This window comes from Nelumbo nucifera, chromosome 3, assembly GCF_055504915.1.
Source record: "Nelumbo nucifera cultivar China Antique chromosome 3, China Antique-T2T, whole genome shotgun sequence".
In the NCBI taxonomy this organism is placed as follows: domain Eukaryota; kingdom Viridiplantae; phylum Streptophyta; class Magnoliopsida; order Proteales; family Nelumbonaceae; genus Nelumbo; species Nelumbo nucifera.
In genome coordinates, this window is record NC_142651.1 from 1179531 (window position 1) to 1198656 (window position 19126).

General features: G+C 36.7%; 1 protein-coding gene across 3 annotated transcripts; it reads left to right on the forward strand.

The window, feature by feature from the left end:
* Positions 1–7697: 7697 nt before the first annotated feature.
* SDHAF2 (succinate dehydrogenase assembly factor) lies at positions 7698–17580 on the forward strand. 3 transcript variants are annotated; one of them, XM_010252188.3, is made up of 8 exons: positions 7698–7909; positions 8538–8580; positions 8682–8786; positions 15820–15969; positions 16071–16166; positions 16280–16406; positions 17034–17102; positions 17176–17580. In XM_010252188.3, exons 4-8 carry the CDS (start codon positions 15857–15859, stop codon positions 17320–17322), a joined length of 552 nt encoding a protein of 183 aa, XP_010250490.1. In that variant the 5' UTR covers positions 7698–7909; positions 8538–8580; positions 8682–8786; positions 15820–15856; the 3' UTR covers positions 17323–17580. The 3 variants fall into 3 exon arrangements, with proteins under 3 accessions (XP_010250490.1, XP_088757960.1, XP_010250491.1); XM_088901834.1 differs by having other exon boundaries at positions 8697–8786; XM_010252189.3 differs by having other exon boundaries at positions 8766–8786.
* Positions 17581–19126: the final 1546 nt, after the last annotated feature.

The following is a 19126-nucleotide window of genomic DNA, read 5'->3' on the forward strand; positions in this document are numbered from 1 at the left end:
TGAAAATCGAAACCGAATTGACTTAGTTCCTAGTTAGTACTTATTAGTTAGTACTTAACTTAGTTTCTACTTTCTAGTTATTTATAGTTTTTATTTTTTAGTCTTCTCTTTAGGAATGCCATTAATGGCAAGCATTGCAAGACGAAATGTCATTAATATCTTTTTGCATTTTTTTGGAAGGTTTAAAGAAAGGATCATATTCTCTAAAGTCCTTTACACAAAATAGGTAATTACAATTAGGTGTATTTTTTATTAAGATTAGAAGCCTTCTTAAAAATTTCAAATTTCAGTTTTCTTTTTCTAACACAATTTGACTTTCTCTTTTCTTGTTAATTTCTAACTTAGTCCGCCCTTACTCCTTTAGCCCCTCAATTCAAGCACTCAAACCGACCAGATCGGTTTTGCCTAACACAGGGTCGGTTTTGGTTTCATTTTTAGACAACCCGACCAGATCGGGTCAGTTGGAAAAACAACAATAAACCAACCCAACCTGACCGGTGAACAACCCTATTCACAACTTTTAAGGCCTAATTATGACTTACATCATAGGGAGATGTTCCCAATACGAGGTGGGGATGTGCTCTAGTGGGGTATATATGTGCTTGGGTTCTCTCCCTTTAACAGTTGGTTTTTAGGGGTGAGTTCTCCCAAGGCAGTAAGACACATAACAATCATCAAAGATTCAAAGGGGGACTGGTCTCACACATCAAACAGAGATATCTATCAAGACCAAGACCATAATGTACTTCGTGATGAAGCTCGTCAAAGGCGGTGACCTTTTCTCCAAGTTGCCAAGGGTTGTCTCAACATAGACGTTAGTCGTGCTTACCTCCAGCAATTGATATCCACCGTCGGGTATTGCCACTCTCATGGAGTCTTTCATCGAGACCTGAAATTAGAGAATCTCCTACTGGATGATAATGGCAATCTCAAAGTTTCGCACTTCAGCCTCAGCGCTGTGACAGACCAGATTCGAATGACCCCATTCTCCGACGAAATGGTTGCCCGGAAACAGCTGAGTGTAACAGAGTATCGGATAAAGATAATGACAATGCAGTGGCTATTTGACCATTGCAGCGGCTGAGAAGAGGAGTGAGCAAGGACTTTTATACCAAAGATGGAGTTTCACATTGATTTTATTGGTGGAAAACAACTCAAGCAAACGCAGGCAAAATCAAAACCAGGTGTAAAATTTACTCCGGTTATCATTTATACCCAAAGGCCAAAATAAACTCAACCTAAAAAATATAATAAAAGATTCAATCGTCTGAGCTGCCAATCAGTTGACTTGAAATCAGAACTGAGTCAACCTATCTACTTAGATTGTATCAAAAAAGAGAATGGCATTAAAGTTGGTGGAGGTTAGAACTAAACGACAGTAATGTAGCTTCTCTCTCTCTCTCTCTCATCCCATGTCTTCAAATCTCCATTGCTTGTAAACCGGCTCAAGATATAGTAGTGTCTCTAATGATTTGTGTGTTTACTGTCAGTCGATCTTTCGGACTTTTCACCTTGAATGAAATCGGTGTTAATGTAGCATCGACAACCTAACAGAGAAAACTGGGGCATTGCTCAGAGAAGTAAATATCGTCTGTCTTTCAGTTTCTTAAAAGCGTGATTTACAGACTGATGTATTCGTTGTTCTTATGCACTTGATATAGACATTTTCAAGCTTCACAGAGGCTGATGACAGAGAATGTTTCAATCCTGTGTAATAACGGTGTGCCTCAAATCAACGTTTTAAAAAGGACCCGGAAACGGAACCGTTCTGGGCACCGGTTTCTGGGTCAACTGTCTGATCATCTGGCTCGTTCTAACAGTAAAATTAAAAAAATAAAAAAAAATGGTCAAAATTGTTGAATGGATCGACGGTTCGATCGCCCGGGTCAATGATTTATTGACTTTTTCAACAGTTTTTTATCAGATTTTGGGTTTTGGGTAAAACAGAACCGGTTGATTGTCTGGATGGTTCCCGGGTCGAACGATCCGACCGTCCGGGTCAACAGCAGTTGGAAAATGTTGCCTCAAATGATGATTTCAATGCTACTAAAGGCAAAACCTTGAACGCTTTGTGATCACCCATGAGATGTTCAAACAGGACCAGAGGAATGAACTTGAATTCAATCTTTTAGGGTAGGGCTTTGAGAAAAAAAGAGGTGTTATTCATTCACATGTTTAGGTTTGGGACTCATGCATGGAGACTCTCTCCCTGGATGACCTGCCAACGAAACACGTGCCAAACCTCTACCAACATAATCTCACGCTGCATATTTCATACATGGCGGGTCCCTAGTCTCATTGTAAGATGTGTGGTGTTTGTTCAAATTGGAAGAGGGTTGGAGCATGTTTTGTTGGCAGAAGACCTCAACTCCTGGATGGGAGGGCATTGAGTCTGTTTAATTGGACTCTGGATCTTCTGCCCACAAGAACTCTACTTATGTCTATCCACAACACACTACCCCCATACCCCATACAACATATTATGTAAGAAGATAAAAATTCTTCGTGTATGTCTGCAATGTTATAGATGTGGACAGAATACTTGTGGGCAGGTAAAAACTAATGTTTGGTTTGAAAGCAAAGATGGGATTTGCATAGATTTCCCTTCCTTTCCTTTAAATTAAACACGGCCCAATTACTTTTGTGAGGAAATTTTTAAAGCTAAATTTGGAAGAATGAGTCCAAATGCATTTTGAAATTTTCTTGGCACATTACATCAAAAGTTCAACTATGGTGCATTTTGATATATTTAGAGGCCAAAAATCTGTTTTCTTTACTGGGTAACAGGCGTAACACCGACTTTGGGAAGTCAAATCCCCAAAAGCCAAATTCCTGTCCAAAAGTTGGAAGCCCAAAAAATAGAAATTGGACTTTTGGCTTTGGGCTTTTTCCGCAATTTGACTTCGGGAGTACCTAAAAACACTCTTGACACTCTCCACTCTCTATCGAAGCGGTCAACCTTATCTTGTCTTCAATTTTCTTCTTCTTAAACCCCCATTTACCTATCTTCAAAGCTAATATTTTTTTGCTTAGTTTTGTGCACCACTTTGAATGTGATTAAAACCCTTTGAATGTTAATCCCCCTATTTGATCTAATCCTTGTTTGATTTATGTACCCCTTCGAATGCATATATAATCCTTTTATTGTGAATAAGAAATATGATCATGAACAATCGATTGATGTATATCGCATATCTTGAACAATCAATTGATGTATGTTGAAGCCAGAAAATGGTTTGGTGTTACCAAACACTCGTTTTAGGCTTTTATTTCGAAAAGCATGCTTCTTAAGTAGATTCTATCAAGCAGGTTCCAAAACCGAAAGTCCAAAGTAGAAAGTTGAAAACTAGCTTTCTACTTTGGACTTCGAAAAGTTCAAAAGGCAAATCTTATCCAAACACCACTTTACTTTTTATTGATTTGGGTTTTCACAAGTTGTATTTATCATTAAAGATTATAACAACATTAAAGATGCTACTATGAGGAGTCTTTATCATTCATTCTTCATGTTTCATCATAGATTTTTGGGAAAATTCCCGATTATTATCGTGTACTTTGGGCTTAGTGCCACTTTGGTCCCCAAACTTTAAAATGCGACAATTTAGTATCCAAACTTTCAAAACCTGACAATCCAGTACCTACTGTTAGTTGTTAAGTGGCGTTTTAAAAAAAATACAAATGCCCCTTTAGTGTCATCTAATTTTTTTTTACCAACCATCCAAACATTGACAAAAAATTAATAGTCTCAAATCTTTGCCTCTTCTATTTAAGAAAGTTGCTTTTAGAAAAAGCAAGGATTTGTGACTATTAATTTTTTGTCAATGTTTAGATGGTTAATAAAAAAAATTGGATAACACTTGAAAGGTATTTGTGTCTTTTTCAAATATCGCTTAACCACTAATTAATACCTAGTTAACAACATGATTGGATTGCCACGTTTTAAAAGTTTGGGCATTAAATTGTCGCATTCTAAAGTTCGGGGACCAAAGTGGCACTAGGCTCAAACTATAGGGTACTAATCGGGAATTTTCCCTAGATTTTTCATAAAATCTTTTTAGCCATATCATTTTTCAGGCTTAAAACAGAAAATAATTTTAAAAATAAGATAAATTATAGACCACCACTATGTACTTTGGGGGTAATGACACTTAGCCCCTTAGAATTTTATTTACAACAAAAGACCCATCCTAAAATTTTAGATTCCAACACTATTAATTGGCTTGACAGTAAAAGTAAAATTATGAAAATATCCATTCAAAGTTTTGTAATTTTTTATTATTTTTTCTTTACTTTCCTATTTTTCTTTGTATGCAATCTTATATATTTTTGTTATATTTTTAATTCTCTTTTTTGTTGTTTTTTTGCAATTGTTAGTGTTTTTCTGTATTTCCTCTATTTCTTTGTTATAATTTTGTTTTTTGTATTTCTTTTTTTTTCACTTTTGTTATATTTTCTATATTTTTCCAGTGTTTTAAGACTCAACCTGGTTCAAATGGTCTCTGATGGTCTTTTTTGGTTCGGTTAAATGATGGTTTTGGCAGTTTTTACGAGTTGAATGGACAAACCGCTCGATTAACAAGTAAAACCAGTACCTGTTGGGCATTCCAATTGTTATTCTGATTCGAGCCTTAAAACATTAATATTTTTTACAACTTCTTACTTTTTTTTTATTTTTTATTTTTTATTTTTTATTGTATCTTATCAATCTTGTAAAAACTGATCTCCTAAAAATGATGTACCCAGTTTGGGGTTTAAAAAATGTTTGAACATACTTATAACAATCACCATTAACAAAAATCTTTCTATGAGATTAATTAGCGATACTAACGGAAATAAAGTGATAGAATTGAAAGTTTAGGGTGGGTCTATCGCAAATGAAAAAAAAGTTTGGGGAGTTAAAATATGATTACTCTAAATGGCAGTCCGCAATTGAAGAATGATTGAAAAGCCAAGAGTTCCGATCTCCTGTCAATGAAAAACGTTTCAACACCTTAAGTACGTTATTTGACACTACACATCTCGTCATGCACTCCCATCTATTTACCCACAAATTGCTCCCACATCTCACATCTCTGTTCATAGAACACCATTGTCGTGTATTAGGGATATCTCCCCATGAATAGTAAAAGAGATATTCTCATTACACAAGTGTAATGTCCCGTGGAGAAGGATGTGGGAATAACTTGTGGGTAATAGATCTAAGCCTCTCATCATGATACTGGGACCCACCAAGTTGGTAGGGTGTTGAAATGGGAGATCTCAATTTCTTGTTATATATGAAATCAGATTTGATCCTCACAATATTGTGCTTATACTGTTTGTAGAATCCCTTGCATTGGGAATATCTCTCCGTAAAAAATATAAATTATAAAGACCCTCTATATTTTATTTTTGCAACATAGGCCCCCTAAACTTTGGCCATTAGACAAAGAATCCCTCCCGTTAGTGTTCTGTCGATTATCCTCAAAAAAGATTCTCAATTAACTATCTAAATTACCCTTTTCTTATTTAGGAGAACGGTGACCGACGTATCAATACAAATCCAGTAACACTGTTGATTGCTAGATTTTGAGCAATGGGGAATTAATGAAGGAGAGAGATTCTAAAGCATTTCCTCCAATAGAAACCCTGAATCTCCTTCCTCCTCTTTAAACGACGATTCACTTATGTCTTCCATTGCTAAGAGACTCTGATTCCTAGTTTGTTTCAACATTTTCTTGCCTTTTGCTCTCTTTTTTTTTTTTATCTTCCTTCTGAAAATTTGTCGCATCTTTCCCTAGATGCTGAGAAGCCAAACTCAGGCCAGATTTTTAGAAATTCCCCTAGACTCCTAGAGTGAGATTGGTGAAACAGATAAGATCTGCTTGTGATAACCCATTCACCCTCGACCATCCACTAGCAAGGGTTGGATGGATCCCAATCTGCTGAACATCAATAGTAATCAATAGTATGAGATGCTTTTATGGAATATATATATATATATATATATACTTGAATTCCCTCCCTCTAACAACTAACTTTTAGGAATGAATTCTCCTAAAGCACATAACAATATTCTACTACAAAGGGGCCTCCATCCATAGGAGAACTGGTTCCATGTTCCCAACTGCTTCGTTGGTCGGAATGGGAATCTATCTTCTGATTATTATCCACCTTCGATCCATGTTGCCTTTATCAGTTCACCCGAACCCTAACCTAATGGCAGGTTGACCATGGTTGCCGCAAATGCGGACTCCTAATTATGTTCTCCACTCAATTCTCCCTTAATCCCAAACTATTTGGTGCGTGTCAGCTTCACAAATCCTGCTCCGCATTGTGCTCTATCAACACCCACATTTTCTGTCAAATCATCATCCCAATTTACTCCGTTAAATTAGGAATTCCAATATCGGGTATGAGTGGCAACGGGGCAGGGTGGGACTCTCCCCATCCCCGTCCCTGTTCTCGTTTCCAATCCCGGCTAACGGGACAATGTTATCCCCATTCTCGTCCTTATGGGGATCCCCATATTCTGTAATTTTTTATAATGTTAATTATTTTATTTTATTTAAAAAATAAAAATAAAATAATTAAAATTTATAATCTTATTAAAAAAGATTCAAATATATCTAACCATATTTTAAAAAATATTAATATATATATATATATATATATATATATATATATATATATATATATATATATATTAGTATGAATCCCATGGGACGAGAATCGAGATCCCCATAGGGCGAAGAGTGTTCTCCCCATCCCTGCCCCATCCTAGCTAATGGGGAGGAAAATTTCCCCATCCCCACCCCATTTGGGGCTGATCCCCACAGAGATTAGAGAAATAGGAAAAATTGTCATCCCTATATGGAAGAGTATTTTTACTAATTTTTTTATTGATTTTGGTGAACTTGAGTTTTTTTTCCCTCTTCCCTCTAGGATTGCATTTAAACTCTTGTTCATTTCTAGTTTCTTAATTATTGTGCGATGATTTCAGTAGATTTGATCAAACCCCATGTCAATCCGCTCTCTTTTGAGCATTAACTCCTTGTTACTATGTATTGCAAGAGTTCAATTCAACCCCACAATGTCCCACAGCACACCCCGCCGTGTATTGGGAACATCCCTCGATGATGATATTATCACCGGGAGATGTTCCCAAGACATGATGGGGATGTGATATGGAACGTTGTGGGGGGCTGATTTGATCTCGTACTACAACATCGTGGAGATAATCTTCAAATCTAACTGGCTCGAGAAAGATAATCCACTATGTAAGATCGAACAGATATTAAATGTCTAATGTGATCGGATTTTTTTAATATTTTGAACTTGGTGGGCGGTGAATAGTTTAAGAATTATTAGATTGGATTGATCATTTATGCTATCTTTGGTTTGAAGGAAAAGATAGGAAAATCTTTACAAACCTTGTAATTGCTTTCCTTTCCCTATCTTTTTCTTCAAACCAAACATGACCTTTAGAGAAAAAGTTTTCTAAGAGAAAGAGCAATGGAAGAAAAAATATAGAAAGTTTAGTTTTGATGGGTAGTTTGGTAATTTAGCGTATTCATTATACATCCCTGCTGAAACTTGAACCACTTCTACTTTCAATCCTCTGAGTTTCGATCGTGATTCGTGAAGCACCACCACGTCAGTTTCTATATATGGTCCCCAGACTCCCCACATATTACATAATACATGGTGACGTGGGGTATTATGAACGAGTCGTTTCGAGAACCGTCTACCATAATATATGGAAATGAGGACTGTGGTTCGAGCTCTGACTCTGAGGAGGGGCAGTTTCGAGAGTCTATTTTAATTTTTGGGGAAAGGAAAATTGAGGGGTTCGCGCATCTTCTCCATTTTGTGCGTCGAGTGCAAAGAGCTTGAACAAGAACAAGCTTCTTTCTCGCATCTCTTCGAGGTAAAACTAAATTTAGATTCCTTGTGACTTCCTCACTACTTTGTATATGTTTTCTTTTTCGTTCTTTGATCTGCTATAACCGCCGTGGCTGCCTTGGTTCCCAACAACGATGGCTGGCGGCTGGCCTAGTAAAAAGAATATTGTCACCGACTTGAGTTAAATATCTCAGATTTGGATTTTCTTAGATATGGTAAAAGGACTCTTATTTCTAGTTTCTACAACTTCTCAAAGCAATTCCACCCTCCTCTCCTCTATTGATGCAGACGACGGTGATTTTCATATTTCTTCTCATCCCCCGACAACATACAACATATAAAAGGACTGTATCTACTTCAAAAAATTTCTTTTAAGTAAAGGGGTCCGTTTGTTTCGTAGGAATAAGGGTCCGGAATCGAGTCATTCCGATTCCAGACGTTTAGTTGGGCGGAATCGGAATCCGATTCCCATTAATCCCCTAGCGTATGGCCATTTCCGACCCACTCCCAGGAATCGGAATCCCATTCCCGTTTCTTCAAATTAAAAAAAAAAAAAACAAAATTACATTACATTAAAGCCCTAAACCTTTTTCACTACCCGATTCCAACTTTTATACCCCTCTCTCACTCATTTTTCGTCTCTCTCCTTGCAGCTGAAGAAAAACGGATTTGGACCGAAGCTCCGGCGACGGCAAGGTAAGTCACCGTCGATTTATCTATTTCTCCTCTCCTATTCTTCTTCTTCCTCTCCTTCTCTCTCATACTCTTTTCATTCCTCCCCCGTATTTATATTGCAGACCAGACCAGACCAGACCAGACCGGGTGATTTCTTTTTGCTATTAGATTTCACACACTCTCTCTCACACTCTTTTTCGCTGCAGATCTGACTAGACCACAGCAAGGTATGTTTCCTCCATGCTAAACTGTAATTTAATCTGTACTGATGCAAAAATATGGGAGTTCAAATGATTTATTTGTAAATAGATGTTTATTTATTTATTTTATTTCAGAATGTGATTTGCACATTTAGAATTTTGAGGATGGTCTCTCTGTGGTTATGATAGGTTAAGATTTCCAACATTGATGATTATGCCGAAATTCATCATGTGCTATGATCTCCTAACTGTTGTGGAACTTCAAATTTTCAATAAGTGCAAGTTCCTCCCTCCTTTTGGGAGTCTGCCATCATTGAAACAATTGATTATGGCAAACATGAAGGAAGTGGAATATTTGGATAAGAAATTTTATGGATGCAGCAATAACAATAATAGAGGATTTCAAATGTTGGAGAAATTAATTAGATATTTGGGGTATGAGTATTTTGAAAGAATGGTGGGGAGCAGACAAGGGTGAATTTCCTCGTCTTATAGAACTTATTATTGGATATTTTCCCAAATTAAGCAAACTGTCCCCTCTCCTTCCTTCTGTTAAACGAGTACAGATTTGGAGGTGTGATAAGTTGACTTGTCTTCCAAGGTTTCCATCTGCTGCTGAATTAGATTTGAAGAAATGTAGTGGAAGTAGATTGAATTGGATGAATCAATGCCCTTCATTATCATGTTTGCCAATTGGTAATTTTGAAATTGTATCATCCTTGCCCCCATCAACATTACATGGTCTCCCCTCCTATGGCATTTCCGTCCTTGAGCCTCTTTACAGCCACAATGGTCCCATCTTGGAGACACCCTTTGTAGACAATCCCAAAGCCACCCTTTCCAAGTATATTTTTGCTACTGAAGTTGTTTGTTGCAATCTGAAGCTCCCTGAATTGGAACCTCTTCAAGTTTCCAAGGAAAACTTCCTCATGATGTTGCTCTGAAATTTTGGAAGAGATTGAACTTTTGTAAGATGAGACGACCAGCCAGTTCATATTACTGGTAATGCTATTTCAGTTTTTCTTTACTAATCATTAAACATCAAAGAATATCTGTTGGTTGTGCTTTTGCCTCCACCAAAGAAATCCCAATCCAATAATGAGCAGACAGACGCAGCCTAAGCTTGTTGACCCAAAAGCAAGGGCCACTTTGCCACTTCTTGGTCTTCCTGAAGGTTGGACACCTAGAGAAGTATAGAGAAATAGAGATCAAGACAGTTCAAGGATGGATAAGCAGAACTGTTGTGACAATGTAATGAAAACCAGGATGAACTTCTAAACTAGAACCTTAAATTTCTGAAGCATATAAGAAAAGTACTTTTATAAGGTGTGTATTAAAATTCAGAATAGGAAAAGAACAACAATCATAAAACTAAAATTAAAGATAAACCAAAAAAAGTTAAAAAGGAAAGAACTGATGACAGATTCAATCTACTGCTTCATAAATAAACAGCTTCCCAATTTTAGTGTAGGATTTAATTTTAGAAACATAAATAAACAGCTTCATAAATAAGCAGCTTCCCAAGTACACATTTACTGTAATATCAACTTGGGCACATATTCCTGCAACTCATGACATGATACCCCAGTCTCAGTACAACCGAGACTTGGTCCAGAATGCCTAAAATCAATTTTGTCCTGGCCTTTTGAAATAATTAGCCATCATCTTGCAACTTATATCACATAACTGAGTAATTAAATTTTTTCCTTTTTCATCCATAAATTGCTGACTTAGCTAACCCAAGTCATTCTCTAAAAGATCCTGAAGACTTCATCCACTTCCTCATTTTAAGCTTGGTTTAAAGTTGATTCAACCTAATCAAAATGTTTGCATGTCCAGTGGCCTAAAGCTGCAACAGGAGCTAAGCCACTAGGAGAAAGGTCTAATCCCAGTTTACCAATGCATGCATTCATTACTATTTACTAGTTTGAAGAGAAAGGTAATTTGAAGTATCTTACTCCAACTTGGACGAGTTCTTGGTGTTGATGATGAAGGGTCAAATGGAGACCGTGGAACAGATGAAGGCAATGAACCAGCTTCCAAGAACTCCATCTTAAAATTTTCAGCATATCTTACAAGATTGCTATGCTCTAAGAGCTTGCTTCGCAATTATAATACTAGTTTCTTTTTCGAACCGATTGCTATCAATTGGCAGGCCAGATTCGGTTCATGGAAGACTCAGACCCAACCCGATAAATAAATGTGTAGAGTCAGATTCGAATCAAACCATATATGGATTGGTCTATAATTAGGACTATTGGCCTGATCCAACAATATTTATAATTCATAATTATACTTTTAACCTGTAATATCCCATTTCTTTTACAGTGAAGAAGAAAAAAATAGGTACTAGGGGTATCCTTATAATATGATAATCGGTTCGAAATAATCCAGACCCAATTATAATCGGCATACATAAATACATAATACACACTCAAAGTCAAAACCTATAAATTGGGTCGGTTTGGTTTGTGCCTCGACCCAATTATAATAGTTTCTTTTTCTTTTTTGCATTGATTTACTTAGATATTTTATTTTATATTACTTTTTTTTGTCTATTAGTGACTTATCAATAGACACAAGTGTTGTTCTTGATTAGTCAAGTCAGGTGGGTCTGTGTTCCCTTCCCTCTGGCTTTCTGATTAAGGCTCGATGGTTTCCTCTTGCCATTCTCTGCCATTTTCACCATTCTCAGGGTCGAAGGTTTCTCTGCCATTTTATGCCATTCTCAAACCATCAGTGAGGTTGACGTAGGATTCAAAAGTTCAGAAGTTTCTCCGCCATTATCCTCCATTCTCAAACTCTCACGGTTCACCTCTCCCGTTCTAGTGAAGGTTTCTCAGACGTCGTTTGGTGTTTGCTATGTTCATTCTCCCTTTTGAATCCACATAAGCAGTACTTGTTCTGCACACCTGAAACTGATCCATTGATTGTTTGTGAAATCTCATATTCATTATGACATAAATCACTGTTCAATCATGCTACAGACAACTCTTTATAAGTTGACAAAAGACAAAAAAGAAAAAAGAAAAAAGAAATTCACGGAATAAGCTACAAAAGCTTCGAAAAGAAAAACACAGACCTGGAGACATACCTGTGAAAAGAATTAAGAAAATATAAGCAGAAACCGACACTCTGTTTGTCCTTCAGTCATGATGCGTCCTGTCTCTCCTCTTGTTCTTCCCTCCATGATCAGGATCAGCTGTTGGAATATCTCATGGTCATGGGTAGCCGCGCTAAAAAAATCATATATCTGCAACACTGAGTTCGATGCATAAATTGCAGAGTATGGAATGTTGCTTGAAGCAAAATGGTCTCTGCCTGCCGCTAAGCGTAACAGAGAGCTTGGAGGTTGGAACAAGAGAGACTCGGTCGTTTAGTAGTTTTGCTTGTTGTCTTCAAATCCCTTAGAAGTTGTAACCCTCAATAAGTTACAAGTAGATAATTTAAAGCCATGATTATTATCTAATGTGATTAGATACTAATCTTAGAATCAGAACAATCAAACATGTTCCTCTGCATTTATAAAAGATAATTGATCCTTCTAAAGTAGATGCTTTGAGACTTTGCTATTTTCATGAGTTTGAAATAATAAAGCTAAATAACCTCTCAACTACCATGGACTGTGGTGGACCTAATAATCCTACTGTGTTGGTATTTTGAAGTCCATTATGCCATAAACATTTACCAGAAAAGAACCCTTTTAGATGGTTACTTGTTTAAACCGTGTTTTTCCCTTTGTATTTTCAACAAAGAAGTATAAGAAGAAGTTCTTATGGTAACAATATATAAAAAAAACAAGTATAAGAAGCTATATTCCGAAATGTGCTTGGACTCAGCAAACTATCCTATTCAGAGGGAATATCGACTTGAATTGTGGAAGCTTTATCTTCTCCCACCATCAGTCATGCCCATCCCTTGATTGGTTAGATTGTTCAATTATTTAACTTTTTGGTGCTTGTATATTGATAAAGTCCAGATTGGCAGCTAAGCACAGTCTGCAGAAAATGCAGAGGGAAAATTCGAGTGATAGAGACAGAATAACATGCCAAGATTACCAGTTTTGCCAAAACTTTATCTATGTGAAGGTACATTCATTACATTCCTACTTCCCTTATCCTGTCAGCAAACTGTTGACCCCGGCGGTTGAACCGTTTGAACCGTCCAACGGTTTTTGGCCTTTTATTTATTTATTTTATTTCTTTTGTTAGAACGGGCCATCCATTCGCTTCGAACTGTCTGACCATTCGACCCAGGAACTGGACCCCTGAATGATTTGTTGTCTGATTCGGTTTTAAAAAACCTTCGTTTTCACAATTTTTTGACATACAGGTTGACCTTACCCATATCTGTCACGAGAGCGAGGCAGTTCTCTTAAAATTGTTTTTTCAGGTATATGGGTTGACCTGCCCGTATTGGTCACATGACAATCATCAGAGCGAGACAGTTCTCTTAAAATTGTTTTTGGGTATACAGGTTAACCCAACCCGTATTAGTGAAGTGAACGAGGAGATTCTCTTAAAGTTATTTTTGTGTATATGGGTTGACCTAGCCTGTATCTATCACGTGACAATCGTGAGAGAGACAATCCTTAGCTTTGTTTCATTTTTGGTGTTTTGCCCCATTTTAGTTTAACTAGTAAGCATACACGTGCTTTGCATGTGGCAATTCTAGATGATGATAATGATAGTAATAATATATCCAAATTTTTCTATAAACTTTTATGTATTTTTTTTGTTTTTATATTTTATATGACAAGAAACCAAACCAGAATGCATTGTTACATCCGTTCAACTTTTCCTCCCATGGCATGTGTCTTCCACTCACCATGTAAGAAGGAACTATTTGGGAAAGAGTATCAGTGCATTGATTTGGGCCTGCTTAGTTGCTTGATCCATAATTCCATATTTGACTTTGGGCTTGCAATTTACTGTTTCCGATGAAAACTAGTTTGGGGATGGGTTTTGAATTTCATTTTTCTGCTAAATACTTGGTTTTGGTAATGAAATTTTGCCTATGTTGATCTGCTTCTTGGGTCATAGCATAGGGCTTATTTTATATTAGTTTCTGTTAATGAAATCCAGTCTATGGGTAAGTAGAAATGATTCATCTATAGAGAGATCAGAATTCTTATGTTTTTTAAGATCTAGCAACAAAATGTACATTCTTTAGAAATATTTGAGAAGTTACCATAGAACTTAAAATCCATATAATAGAATTTTTGCACCATAAAGTGATAAAGTAGGAGCAATGATTTGTTCAATCCCTTATTACCACCAATATAGAGTAGGAATAATGATTTATTCAATTGTTGCACTACAGTTATTCAAAAGATAAAACAAAGTCTGAGTGATGAGGCATCAACCAAAAACAAAAGAAAAAAAAAAAACAGAATCCACTATAGTTAATCAAAATATGGGGCTGATTTGTTGTTTTAGGATAGTTTTGGTGCGGTATAGGACAAGGTTTAAGTGAACCTAGCCTACTTCAAGTTCAAATGTAATCTTTTAGTTTAAATGCTAAACAAATAACTGGTTCAATGGGATTTTTTTTTTGATAAAATTGATGAAATTTTATTATAGAAAGGAGAAAAATAGTTATAATAGACCCATGGAGAGGCACAAGCTGCGACCTCTCCAAACAATCAAAAACTAAAGCAGATTACAATTGCCCAAAACAACTGTTCCCTAAATGCCCCTTGCTTGGCTAAACAATCAGCCATAGCATTAGCAGATCTCCCCACCCATTGTATTCTGACATAGATTTCTTGTCAGCCACTTGAATTTTTTAAGTTCATCCTTAAAGCACCAAACCACAGTCTCTGTGTTCTGTAGCCATTTCTCTCCTTTCATAAGCACAGACAGATCACAAGGGGCAATATCCCTTTTGCTGAAAGCCTGAAAGCTTGTACCCTCCACAGAGATACCAAAGATCCAAAATCAGGGGGAATTACCCAACTCAGGCTGAATGGCTGCAGGGCATGGAACCAAAAGCCATAAGAGAAGCTGCAGTTTACTAGGAAATGCTGGATTTTTCCTCAGGCACCCCACATAGACAACACCGATTAACAATAACCATTCCTTTCCTTCTCAACAGTCAACACATCAATGGTAGGGATTTTGCCTTTAAGAGCTACTCAAAGGAAGAAAATAGTCTTTGATGGCATCTTTTGCTTCCAAATCCACACCCAAGGGGGAGATTCAGATTCCACCCAAGTCAAGATATGAAGCACTGAGTTAACAGTGAACATGCCAGATTTATTAGGTCATCAAAGCCTATCTTCAACCAGTGGCTATGGTTTGATCTGTTCTAGGAAATGCAGCATAGTTACCAAAGAATCCAGGTCCCAGTCATTCAAATTCCTTATCAGATGGGGAGTCCAAATTATTTGATTTGCACTCACCTCAAAGCAATCACAAATTTGGGCATCTCTATCTTGAGACAATGCAGAGATGGAGAGGAAGGCACTTTAAAGTGGACAGTCACCACCAATCCTTCCAAATCAAGATTCTCTCACCTGAACCTGCCTTGAAAGGAACAAACTTGAAGAAAGCACCTTTGATGTGCATGATTTCCTTCCACAAGTTTGTTCCATAGGGTTCACTAACTCGACCTGACTCCCACCCAAAACCAGCTTCCCCATTCTCGCATTTGATCAAATTCCCCATATTTGCAACCAATATTCTTTTAAACAAAAAGACAGGAAAGGAACTGAGTGGGGTAATGTGTCATCTCAGGAAGCCCCCAAACAGCCAAAGCTTTTTCCTTCAAAGTAAAAGCACTTGATTTGTTTCATATCATTCTGGACATGACCCATGTGATGTTGTTATATTTGTGGGTTAACAAAGTTTGCCTGAACTCTTGGTGTATTATAGCTGATGGATGAAGATAGTTGTAGTCCATATTACTTCTTGTATGTATTGCACCTTAAGGTATGCAGCAGTATTATCAGCAAATGGTGGCCCAGCATGACCATTGTATTGGATACTGGGTGTGGAATTTTTATAGAAAAAGGTTTTCTTACATATGGCTCATGTGATTAACGGATTACAACATTTAGGTAGAAGAAAAAGGAAGGCAAATTTCCCTCTACAAACATGTCAACGTTGAGAAGAGCCTTGCTTAGTCTTCGTCATACTCTGAACTCCAGTGCCATGCCAAGGTGGACCACTGCTTCCATCACTTCACATCTCTCAGAAACGTCTTACAGGTACAAAACTTTATAATCTTGTTCTTCTCATAGTTTCAAGTGTGAAGGTATTTTTCACCAATAATATAGGATATAACCTGTTATTTTGTTTTTCCCAACAGAAATCATGTGGGTTCAATTTCTCCTTTTTCTTCTAATATCCAATCATATGATATTGATCTTTCAAATGAAGAAAGCAAAAGACGCACCTTTAATAGGTACTTCTATCTGATCCCAGACAACCCAATTCTATTTTAATTCTTTCACAGAAGTCATACTTTGTTTTGTTATACCAAAAACAAAGTTGTATTTCGGCTTTTGAGCTTTACAGGTTGTTGTATCGAAGCCGACAACGAGGGTTTCTTGAATTGGATTTGGTGTTGGGAAGCTGGGTGGAGGAGCATATCTCCTCAATGGATGAGACTCGAATTAAAGCACTCATAGATGTTCTTGACCTGGTAATTTGGACCTATTTGCATAGCTATGTTGTTGATTGATTTTTCTTTTCAAGCTGTGTATATCACACATAAAAATGCAAACGAACATATCAAATCTGATATACCTAGATCTAAATTTGATTTTTTTAATATTCAAAAGTCAAATCATTTCCATTATATTTAGATTGGACTTAGATTTTTTTTGGTAGATATCATAAGATTGGACTTGGATTAGGTTTACATGTTAAATACCATTAATAGATTAAACCAAAGATGATATCAATAAAAAGCTAAGAATGAATTTGATATTGTACATCATGGAGAAATTGACTTCAAAATAATTTCTGTTAGACTTGAACCTAAACCGAATTTACTAATAGATGCATGTTAATTTTATGTAGATATAAGAATTGACATTTATTCATAAAAAAAAAAGAATTGACATAAATGTTTTAAGTATTGTCAGATTGGATTAGGGTAGGTTCATATTGAATCAATCCAATTAATTATAAACAAATCAAATTTGGATCAACAAAGTTTTCTTTTGAACCATTGTTTTTTTATATATTGTTGTAAAAGTTAATTTTGTTATAATTTTCTCCTTGCATCTATTCATTTATATTTTCTATTTCTGTCCTAATTCTTCAGGAGAACCCTGACCTGTGGAATTGGCTGACTGGCCAGGATCAACCACCAGAGGCAGTGAACCAAAATCCAGTGAGTATACTTTAAAGGATCAAATAATATTTGCTATGTCTCTGGTTTTTATATGTTTAATCTGTTTGTATAGGTCTTTTCATCTCTTCGTGACAAGGTTATGAACAACCTCAACAGTCACTCTGCCCCTGAGACACGAGCAATACCTGGGCAGCCATGGGTTAGAGGATGGGATGATATAAAGAAGGGACGAGACAGCCCCATATCTGGGAACCAGTAACCCTTATTACGCCCTTAAAATGGGATGCTTAAGGAGTTATTATAATGTAATTAATAAATAACGAAAGGGTATTATTTTCCCTTGGCTGAGCTTTGACTTAGAACTCTCAGGTGGAAGTAAAATGAGTTAAGGTTATAAGAAGCTGATAGACTTGACCCCTCGGGCTAAAATAATGCATCTTTCTGAATGTCTTATCATGTAATTGTAAAAATGTAATGTTTCTCTGACTAGTGAAAGATGTTGGATCTGCCAATCCAAGGTGCATGCCCCCCTTGAGTAAACTTTCCTTTATTATTCTAAAGTTGCTAAGGGCCATGTAAGTAGGTAGCGTTCGACTGCGGCAGTTTAGTTTTGGGTTCTGAAGGGTGAAATCCACCTACTTGCAGAGCGCAACAACAATAAAATACTGCAACTTGGAACAACCCAAGTTAATCCGAACATGTTACACTGGCCTGGCCAAACACTAGTTTGTGTTTGGCTAGATTGATTCGTGCTACTATCTATCCAGTGTCCACGACCACCAAAGTCTTAGACAACAATTGCAGGTATGAAAGGGTTGTATCTTGTATTATCTGAATTTACCGAATAATGCATCCCTGTCCTTTATCCTTCAACTACTTGTCCAGATCTCTTGGTCTTCACCAACTCATTCATCTGTGCTGGGGGGCCTCCACTCTCCAGCTCCAGGCGGTTGCTGTTCTGTGCATACACACATGGGCAGAATCGGTTGGTCACTCTAGTCTCTGGAGGTTTTGGGCCTGTCAGATTTCAGCCGAGACCTGGCATGGCATATGTGTAGATTAAATAAATCATGGGCGTTAAATAAAGTCAATAATGGTGAAAGTGTATTTTACATCTTTAGAAGCGAAGTGTAATGATACCATTATGGTACAGATGCTGAAATCACCAAATCATATCAAAGCAGCAAAATGTGATTGTTACTTGTTTGTTATAAATCTAAACATCACATCAATAAAAAATTTAGTATCAGACCGTAGCATGGGATTATCATGTTGGTACTAATATTGTCATACTTAACAGCCATTTGTTAATTGTTATTACATTAACCAGTAACCAGCACATAAATTATCAAAGGTCCTATTTCTTAGATACCCAAGTTTTTTTGGTGTCCAATCATAGCTTTTTCCCATTTCAAATGGATTTGAGAGAACATAATAAAAATAAAAAATAATAATAATAATAATAGTAATAGTAAAAGGAAGACATTTTTAAGTGGATAGGCATGAGATAAAAGCTAACCAATGAGGTAATTTTCAACAAACCATACCATGACTTCATTCTATATGAGGGCACTGCAGTCCGGACTCTCTGGTCTAATGGGGGTGAGGATTCCAACATCTCTTGGATGGCATATTCTAGATACCCAAGTAGATGATGGAATAAAAAAACCTTTTATTCTGAAGTGAATGCAGATGGTTTGATAATCTTCCTGATTGGGTGTTTTTTGCTGGCTTCAGTTTTCTAGCTAAGAGAACAAAGAAAAAGAAAAGAAAGAAAGATGTTGATGAAGCTGTGTGAAACAGAAAGGAACGATAACAGGATTATTCTCCTTGATGGATGGAACTTGCTAGAAGTTGGAACCATTGACATTAGACATTAGTGGTGTACCGTAGTGAGAGAGAATGCATGCATACAAGATAGAAATGTAGGTGGGTGAAAAATCTACATTTTCTATGTAACCAGACATTACACTATATATATATATATATTGGTGCTTTTCATCATGTCTCACAAGACTCCAAGTTCAACCAAATATTCTTTCTTGGGAAAGCATTGTAAGAGA

Coding starts and splice junctions, on each gene's coding strand:
- SDHAF2 (XM_010252188.3), top strand. CDS start 15,857: ATGTCAACGTTGAGAAGAGCCTTGCTTAGTCTTCGTCATACTCTGAAC. Junction 15,970..16,070: donor CTCTCAGAAACGTCTTACAG/GTACAAAACTTT, acceptor TTTTCCCAACAG/AAATCATGTGGGTTCAATTT. Junction 16,407..17,033: donor TCATAGATGTTCTTGACCTG/GTAATTTGGACC, acceptor CTAATTCTTCAG/GAGAACCCTGACCTGTGGAA.